This window comes from Dinoponera quadriceps, unplaced genomic scaffold (assembly GCF_001313825.1).
Source record: "Dinoponera quadriceps isolate SergipeBrazil2010 unplaced genomic scaffold, ASM131382v1 scaffold1070, whole genome shotgun sequence".
In the NCBI taxonomy this organism is placed as follows: Eukaryota; Metazoa; Arthropoda; class Insecta; order Hymenoptera; family Formicidae; genus Dinoponera; species Dinoponera quadriceps.
The window spans coordinates 1733157-1743376 of record NW_014555341.1 but is presented as its reverse complement, the minus strand read 5'-3'; the positions used below and the strand labels follow the sequence as shown (position 1 = coordinate 1743376).

Here is a 10220-nt window from a genome sequence, read left to right as displayed (position 1 = left end):
TTTGATTAAATTAATATTGTATCTAAGAAATGTGTTTGAAGGGACTCAAACTAAGAAACTTTGGATCTTGAGTCACTTATCTTAAGTATAATATTACTGCTATACTTTAGTTACACATGTATTTCGTATTGCTAAAGTTTCAAGATGATGACTATTACTGCGGGTAAGATTAACACAACTTATTTTAACTAAATTTTAACGTGTAAAACATGTCACCAATGATATTTAGTAAAATTAATATCTTTGTTAATCAACAGTAAAGGTTGATTATGTGTGTAAAATGTGTAAAATGTGTTAATTTACATTTATACACATTGAATATCGATTTAACGCAAAATGTTGAGAAAACAAATACAATATGTTAAAATAAACCGAAATAATCTTTTATTTTTAAATGATAAAAAATGTTAAGTTACTAAATTGATATAAATATAACACAGAAAAACGGGACACAAATGGTGACACATCAAATATATGTTAATTTTATATTGAATTAATTAAAAATTGATAATACACAAGAAAATTTTTATTTGGAAACAAGATTTTTTACTGTGTATAAACGATGAGAATATTACATAGACATTTGTTACAACTTTTTCGTCAGACAAATTAAGAATCGGATGTACGCGAAGAGAAAAGTAACTCGAATCGGATATCTTTCTCAGAGACATTATTTCTCGTTCCGTGGAAAGAAATCGCGAAACTGCACTTAAAGCACGCCATCCAGCACGCTCGTCTGCACGAGGGCTAATTTATTCGAGTTCAATGCAACTGCCGGGGTGAAAAAGTCCAAACCGCAGGGCACAGAAAAGACTTCCGCGAGGGGAAAGACCTGATAATTGCGTTTGGCTGCCGTTTTCAACGTGCGCGCTCGGAAATTACGCCCCGGAACTCTGACGGCGCATTAAATAGCCGGCAGACATGTTCGCGAGCAAAACAATGAGAGACTATAGAGATCGTTTGCGACACGCACGTCGACCGGCCGGGGATTTACGGCGCCGTGGGTGCTTTCCGTGGTCTTTGTTCTAACACGACCAAGACGTTGCAGACTCCCGGGCCAGTATTGTAACAGCAACGCGGTGTTGGCGCTCGGGGGAACTTCCGGTGCTAAACATTTATAACGCGTTCCTGAATTTGAATCTCTTCCCAATTAAAAGTTTACTTAGGCCGACTATCGATCGATCCAACTATACGGTACTCTGATGTAACAGATAGAGTCGTTAGGGGCCATTCAACAATTATGTCACACCACGAAGGGAAGGGAAAGTCAATTAGCTTGCGTGACGGTCTGTAATAGCAGGGAAGGAAAAGAAGGGGGAGTAAAGGCCATAGAACGTCATATTAAATGCGCATAATTTGTAAATATAGATGTGCGTGGTTATCTACTCTTTATATTCGTGACGCATTTGGTTACATTTAGTGAACATTTTTAAGTTTTGACATGATTTTATGTTAATAAGCAAAATGTTAATTTCGAAATATTTATTCTTTTAAAAACACAACTTTTACTGATCAAAATTATAAAATCAAGTAATTAATTTGATATTATATATTTAAAAATTATCAATTATTAGAAAAAGATAGTAGTGTGCAGTTTGATAATTATTACTCACAATATGGTTATAAGCTATTTTTTATTTTATATACCGGCGGAACGAAGAGAGATAATTTCACATGTCACGTAATATTGGAAGAAGCAAATACTTTGTGATGAAATTGTAACAAAAGGAAAATAGGGGTGTTAAAAATATCCAAATTTAGAATGACATAATTGTTAAATGATTCCTTATCATATTTTTGAGAATTGCTCCCACATGTTAAAACACGTTACATTTTATATATTTTAATATCTACATATTTTTGTAAAATTTGACGTTAACAATAGAGAAACGTACCAAAAATCGAGGAAAATAATATGCTAAATTAAAATCAAAAGAGATACTAATATCTCATTTTCAAGTACAAATAAATATTATGATTAGCACAAATTCATTTCTTAATAAATCCATACTCGCTAGCATTAAAAGAACGTGTTATATTGATAACTAGATACAAAAGTGAAAACATTGGTCCGCGATTAGCTACGATGAATTTACGTAAAATCTATTTGCCATTTGTTTCTTTTCTTTATCAATTTAGGCTTGCCATTTATATTACAGGTGTCCTGGATGCGCAAGCGGGACATGCATATCTTGAGCGCGGGTATTTTGATGTACACGTCGGATTTGAGGTTCTTAGTGATTCATCCGGATAAGTCGGAAAACTGGACGCTGCAGATCAAGTCGCCGCAGGAGCGCGACTCCGGCGTGTACGAGTGTCAGGTCAGCACCGAGCCGAAGATGTCGCTCAACTATAGCCTCAACGTAGTCGGTGAGTGCTAATCTGAATTATTCACACAACCTGGCCTGGTTACGTAAAATCTCGGCCGTTGATTTTCTTCGATGTCTCCTGCTTTCCGACGGGACGTTACGGGAGGCCGTCGATCGACTATTACCTCGCATAAGACGTGTGAACCGGCCAAGAATCGAAGGGGTTAAAGTTTAAACGCCTTAAGTGCTCTGTCGCGGGATTATCCTCTCGGTGTCGCGTCTCGTCGCGTCGCGAAATCCTCGTCGTAGTTCGGGAGATTAGCCTGTTGCAACTATTGACCGTTGTCGTTGATATCCGAGCAGAAAGAAGCTCCGTGACATTAGACGTTAAACGCTTACTCGGATTGTCGGGTTACACTCAGATGCTAACTTTAGTTTTTTCCACGCGTAATTTACTTGTTTCATCAATTCTACTACAATTCATCACCTTTGGCAGTAGAATTGTGTAGCTTATAAAAGATATGGATTAATCAGAAAATAGAGATTTGTGTTAATCATTTTCATCTGTTACCAAACAGCATTATTATGTAAATTGTTAAGTATCAGTATCTATAATATATTAATGCATCGAATTAGCATATTGTTTTTGCGCATATTTGTCACGCGAGCATTTGTCTAAAGAATATTATCCTGCAATGTTGAAGAATTTAGTGTGTGTAATTGTTAACGCAATAATATGATAAATAATAAACAACCGAATAACTATTCGAAAATTTTTCTGAGCGACTGCAAATCGAGTGTGGTCGAAAATCGAGTTCGATCCTAGCGAATGTCGGCTGCATAATACTATTGATAATGACGTGTACAATTACGCACTCGCCCGGACAGACACGAGCGTGTCATCAAGTATCATTTTGCATACCCCCCTCCCTGCGCACAAAATATACTTAATAATAAGCCGTGAAACGATAGTTAGGAGATAAATTGCACGTTTCCTTGCGGCGAAACAGTTAACCCTTTATAATCCCGTGTGTGACATCAGATTAACATCCGATAATTTATTCATGCGAATATACGCGCGATAAATGTCGGTCGTGTTTATGCCGCTTTATCTTTGCAAACAACGAACAAAACTACGATTTTCTTGGCCGCGGCAAGATACACGGGGAGCATTATCCGTATCTTCTTTAAAGTTGAAAGCAAGCAGGCCGTAAGATTTAGTTAGGCGAAGTCTGCACGATCCTTTTTTACGTTCGTGAATCTTTCAGCAGTTTCTGAGAACATTAGGGAAAACGACAACGATAACGCACGGCTTCCGTTTCTCTCGTTGCGAGCGTCGTCGGCCAAATAAAAAGCAACGAGGGAGAGGCCAGCGAAGAGGGGGAAGAGGAGCGAGTTATTTTACCATCGAAAGTTGGAGCTAAGATACACTATAAATAACGTAAACTTCGTTGCACGTGCAAACCGGAAGGATTTCATATTGGCATAACTGCCGCGTCGGAGAATTCAACCTTTTCGCCGCTACGGTTCGCGACCCGTCAACTCTCCCCGTAAACTTTCAACTATAATAAACAACAGTTAATTCCGCCGAAAATCGGCGCGACTGCACTGTTCCCCTTCCAACCGCCCTCCCCTTCCCTTGATTTCGTGAGAAATTAATTGCTCTAATCGCGACGTGACGTTTGCGACATGTGACGGCTTTCATTATTCGCACACCTCACGGTAACAAACAGGTGCAAAAGAACGGAATGATTTCCACGTATGGATCTAACGCGATATGTGTGCCAACAGAAGTCTTAATGAAATTTTTATATCTTTCCTAAATTTTTACATCCAACTTTGCATTTTAAATTTCCTTTTCTTTAATCTTTTTTCTTTGATCTTTAAATTCTTGGATTCTAACATCCGTAGACTCGCACATATTCCTAAATCATGAAATGTGAGTCTTTTATCGGGAAATTGAATCCTTAGCTTGTGAAATTGTTTTACTCCGAAAGTCTTGGATTGCGAGATTCACGGAACGAAGAATCCTTTTCTCGATCGTGAGATTTTTCAATTTCTAAATCCCTGACCCGCGCGTCACCTTAAAACACATGGTCCGACCAAAGTTCCGCTTTAAAAAAAAAGGGAAGAAAAAAGACTTTCAGGTTTCCCTTCGACAACGTAAAACGCCAATAGAGAGAGGGAGTCACTGAAAACTCGCCGAGAGTGTAGTGGTGAAACGAGATAAACCGGGAGTAGGGACAACAGTCCGCGGATCACAAAAGGAGGAGCGGGATGGGATTGGGGCGAAAGAAATTCATTTTTTTTCGCTTCGCGACTTTTTTCCAGCTTCATCGTTCGCTCGCGTGGTTAGGTAAGGTTGAAAGCCGGCATAGATTTATCCGCTTCCGCTCGCGAATGCAGGGCCGTACAGACAACCGTTGAATGTTGAAGTCGCTAGCAAGGCCAGGTAGAAGAATAAATGAGAAGAGGCGGGGGAAGAAGGTACGAAGAGTATGGATGGAGAACGTAAGAGCCCCCGGCGTGCTGCGAGGAGAAAGGTGCTCGATAAGCAGCTTGGAGGAAACACGTCGACGAACCGAGTCCTTTTCAACCTCCTTCCACTTCTCTCCCTCTCCCTTTCTCTAGCCCCAACCCTATTCCCCTCCTCTTTTTGCACACGTACGAGCACATCACGCGATGCAGGTGCATCTACTCCGTCTGGAGCGTTTATGCTTGGGCACGGGAGGGAAAGTCGGCGCGAAATAAATCGTCTTTCTTTCGCACGTTTTCTCGTCCGTAAAGTCGTAAAACATGAAGTCTACGGGCGAGATCAATTTTACAAATCCGTTCTGCAAAAAGTCGGAAACGCGGAAAGTCTCTGCTAGCTGCAGCCCGAAAAATCTCATTGGCTATGAAGTATGCCCGAGGGAGAAAAACGGATAGGAGTGGGAGTGAGAGTTGCGCTTTTCTGTCCAAGTCTACCAAGTAAGGATCGTCGGATAGCGATCGATTAGATAAATGTCTCGACAAAGACGAGATAAATTAACTGAAATGTGACATAACAAAGCGACTTCGAAGAAATCTCTTACGTAATCGATAGGGAGAATTATTTTATCACGGATACATACGCAAAATGTCATAACAAAAAAATTTGTCATACAGACCGTTAGTAATAACAATAAGGTGTTATGTTAGGTTGAAGTGTAAATATTTATGCTAGCATTTAATGATATTTGAAATATATTATTTTGATGCAAGCATGTCCAATTTAAGTCTCGTTATATTCGAACGTCGAAGATAAAACTGCGAAAACCTTTAGAGTAGTAGTAGAGAGTAGAGTAGTAGTAGAGCAGTCTAGAATAATATATTTCATATATTTCCAATAGCCTAGTAAAAAAAATAATAAAGAGATTATGAAGAAACAAAATTTATTTAACTTATCTATTTTTTATATTTGCTCGCTAAGCTTTATTATTATTATTTATTATTAAATTATTTAATATTCACTTTTATCGTACATATTCTATCTGCAATTAAGTAAATTACACGATTAATACGTTACTTATGGAAATTAAGCATAAAGATTAAATATTAGCATAAAGATTAAATATTATGGAATGTTAAGATAATCGAATATTTATTAATTCTGAAGAGTTCTTTTAAAGATAAAAAATTCAATATGAAGAAATAGAATTAAGTAACTATTTGTAGCATCGAAGAAGAACAATAACCTATATAGTATTATATATTTCGAAATTTTATCTCTATTTGATCCTCAAAGTTCGATTGAACTTGTATGTTGAACCGAAATTTTGACTCGAGTTTTGTATAAAGTTGCTGAATACGAAAATTCTGGCATAAAGCTCCCTCGTAATTCCCATTTCTGGTTTTCGAGTCGAAATGTGTTCTGTGGAGGGCAACTCGCGTTTCAAAATACGCAAAGATAATAAAATTCTGCCGGCGAATGGAATCTCACCGTTACGGCATATATTTTTCTGACTCGGCATTTTTTTTCACCACCGTGTGTTTTCACTGAACCGAGCGACGTAAATACATCCGAATTAGCCACTAATGCGTTTTTTGTCACCCTCGTGCGTTTGTTAAGCGTCCCGCCCCTCTGCCCCCGTCAAAATAAATCCCAACCCATTTCTCGAACTCGACCTTACGCGAGCACTCGCGCGATCGTGTCGGTTTAAAGTCCAAGTTAAATTCGCTTTAGCCTTAAAATTCTAGGGAATAAAACGCCGTTTTGTCACCATTTTGCGAAAACGCTTAACATTTTGCTAAAACGGTAATATTAATATTGCAATTAGCAGACTTAATATAGGTCGCTCATGATTTGTTACGAAACGTGGTATAAATTAGATATAATATAGAAACGTGCAGTGTCAACGAGTCTGTATTAGTGAATGTTATTTAAATGGAATTAAATCCTATTTAACTATTATCGAGCGCGCATTTAACAAATATTCACTCAATTTCATACAAATGGACCGTGCGTATCCTCTAAAATGTAACACCATCACACAATAGTTATGCCGGAAATGCCTTGTATTATCGATGTGCACTCAATGCGAAACATGGTTTTCATTTTATATGGAAACATACAAGTATTAAATACGAAACGCATCAACTATAGGAAGACCTCCTGGCTATTCAGCGCTAAATGTAGGACGATATCATGGTTCAAAGCTATCCTAGCTTACGACGTAGTATAATAGATTCCACGCTGGACGCTCTGCGATGGCGCGTTAATGAATGCACTCCGCTCATGCACCGACGTAATCGCGAACCCGACGAGAGAGTGAAAATGATAATTGGCCGGCAAGGATTTGCGAGGTAACGATGGCGCCAACGACAAAGCCGTAACGGGGTTCGTTAAATATTGATGTACTCAGCCAATTATCGACGTTCCCAGTACACTCTTGTTCCATTATCGTCGTCGTCGACGACAGAAACTGAGATTTTTTTCACAAAAAGTAAACAACGAGCATTAAAATACGTCGGCGAAAATAGATGATGAAGTTCTATGCTGTTTCTTCTAGCGAATGACGGCGAAGCTGATCGTCTCCAGAGCTTGTTATCGATATTTCCGGCAAATCAATGTTTCGTTATCGTCGTCGCGGGATAGAGAGAAATTTGTCTTGCTTGCTATTATATTTCGGCGCAGCTTAAAATAGTATACGTTATAAAATGCGCGTTCTAGTTTTTATTTCCAGCACCATGGCGCGATTGCGATTTTTAATGAAATCCTATATTGCATTATGTATCACAATCCCGTGTTAGCGATTCTGAGAGCCTTGTCGACGCGATGTTTCATTCAGAGAAACGGCTATGTCAGCCGCAGCATGCTGGCGAATATCGGATGCGCGATGGAAGGGCATAAAGATATGAATAAAATAGTACAATCGTATGCGGAGTTACGTCTCAGCAACGAAAAGATATAAAGATACAGATAATATAACGTCCGGTTATATACATTTTATACAGCGTTTCAAATTTTTATGCACCCTACTCCCCGAAAGTGACATAACTCACGAATCGTCATTTTCCCGGGTACTGCTGACGGACAAACCCTTTTCAATAAAATACATCCTCTTTAAAAGTATTATCTTTCGCATCAAAACGGAAACTAATAAGACACTCAACAATATCCCTAGATTCTATATATACCTTAAGATATTTCAAGGATCAGAGAATATCGAACGTTTCGTTATTGCCCGTTATTCATTCATAAAAAAAAGCACGAACACAATTTTTATCGCTCCTATGTGTGCTATTTATCGAGTACTATTATTAAAAGAAGGCGCACATAATGGGAAGTGCTTGAGGGATTTCTTTAAGGATAGATTTGATCCCGTAGGTCCCGCCGCGGGAATTCGCTTTAATCATTTTAATCATACTTTTAATTAAGAAGGGTATAAGTCATTCCTCGCCTGGACGAGAATGCGAGACACGACGCAATCATAAATAAGACCACGGACGGTGTTATGGCCGCTGCCGTCGTCGCTGGACAGTGATTTTAAATTACGCGAAACGCGCAGAAGATGAAATTTAATTCAATCTTCGTAAGAGCGCCTGGAATCTCTCTCCCTGAAGAGACGCCGGTGAATCTTCATCTTCGCTCGACGCACACATGCATACGCTCGACGCACCTTCGACTCCTTGTGATTTTGCTCAAGCAGAATTACAGTGGAGGTTGATCAAATATAAACGAGCCTTTTTAAATTGCGCGCCCGTCGGTAGCGTGAGGGGTCTGCAACGTTTTGGACAGTGGAGGGAGGTCATGTGGAAGGCAGTAATAACGTTGGCGCGCCACGTGCTTCTTACTCTCAGCAGCAATCACGATGAGCGAGAAAGAGGTACACCCCGCAGTTGCACAACGTGTTATTATTGAGTTTCTCGTCAACGAAAATGTAAATGCTGCTGAAATTCGGCGCCGTTTACTCCCACAGTTCGGGGAAAGAACCCTTTCATGAGCTCGGGTGAAGCAGTGGTGTAACGAAATTAAGAAAGGACGGGAACGTGTTGAAAACATTGCCCACCCGCGCTGTCCCCGCACCAGCATCACAGCGCAGAACACCGAGGCTGTTCGAGAACTCATCGAAGGCGATCGGCACTTAACTGTTCTTGAAATCTCTCAGAAACTTCAGTTCGAGCTGCCTATCGGTCAAAAAGGCACGGCATTCCGATCAGAAGTGTGTTGCTTCTCCATAACAACGCCAGATCCCACACCGCAGCAATAACACAACAAAAATTGGCCGATACACACTTGGGCTATCCTAGAACATCCACCTTACAACCCAGACCTGTCACCATGCGACTTCCATATGTTTGGGCCACTCAAAGAAGCCCTTGGTGGACAGCGCTTCACAATGAACGAAGAAGTGCAGCAGTTCGTGTGCAATTTTTATGATACCGGGATTAAAAAATTACCAGACCGTTGGAGAAAGTGTACAGATAAGATGGAGGACTATGTAGAAAAATGAGAAAAATAGAATTGAAGTAAATTAGAATTGATTTAAAAAAATATATGGTTTTTTTGCAAAAGGCTCGTTTATATTTGATCTACCCTCGTATAATTAAATTAAGAAAGCTCGCGTAATCAAACGCTCCGGCTCTGACAAAACGTTCGTCGCATGCACCAGTGATGCGCCTTAAAAAGTATTTCCCAATATCGCGATTTTCCGCCGTCGTAATTTCTCTCGACACAATAGATCGAGCCTTTCACGTTGAGAAGCTCATACGGTGTCGGTCGTATTTTCGCCCGGCGGAAACGACCGCGTGCTTGCCCGAAAACTGAACGGTGCAAAATATTTTCCAAACGAAACACCTCGCGCATATATTTAACGTACAGATGCACGTGCATAATCGCAAATATCCAAAAGAGTGGGACGCGCAGAAATAATTATTCCCTGATGTTTTCATTATCGTCGCAATATTCGCACGCCATTGCGTTCCTCACTTCCCTGCTCTCTTGGCTGCGCATAATAACCGCATGTTTCAGAGGCAGGCTTCCGCGTTTACGTAAGCCAAAATATTTCATCTTACGCGAGGCGAGAGACCCTTTATGTCAAGACGCGAGGGCGGCCGCGTTGTGAAAGGAGTTCACGGGAATCCACGGAATAATTTGTGCAAAACTTCAGAGAGTAACTTCAGCGGGAAGTTCGCGGGAAGCTTCAGAACGGTATACTTGAAACGGATGAAGTTATGTCTCATGGATTTCTTTATTCACGCATGAACGCATTCAATTATTGCGCGCTGTTTTCCACACGGATCTTTACAAGTAATATCACAAAAATCTTCAGTGATGTTGATAAAAGTAACAAAATGCTACGCTTATATAACGTACACTTTTCCGCGTGACTCCTTAATAAATTCAACTAATATGACGATTGACTTAAAAGTTAAATTTGAAACGAGTTA

General features: G+C 39.9%; 1 protein-coding gene across 1 annotated transcript in view; it reads left to right on the top strand.

The window, feature by feature from the left end:
- LOC106743947 (lachesin) overlaps nucleotides 1-10220 on the top strand; it is a 349556-nt gene that overhangs the window by 190450 nt on the left and 148886 nt on the right. Inside the window, exon 3 of the mRNA XM_014618306.1 lies at nucleotides 2160-2370. Coding sequence (XP_014473792.1) covers nucleotides 2160-2370 — 211 coding nt within the window. The remainder of the gene's footprint in view (nucleotides 1-2159; nucleotides 2371-10220) is intronic.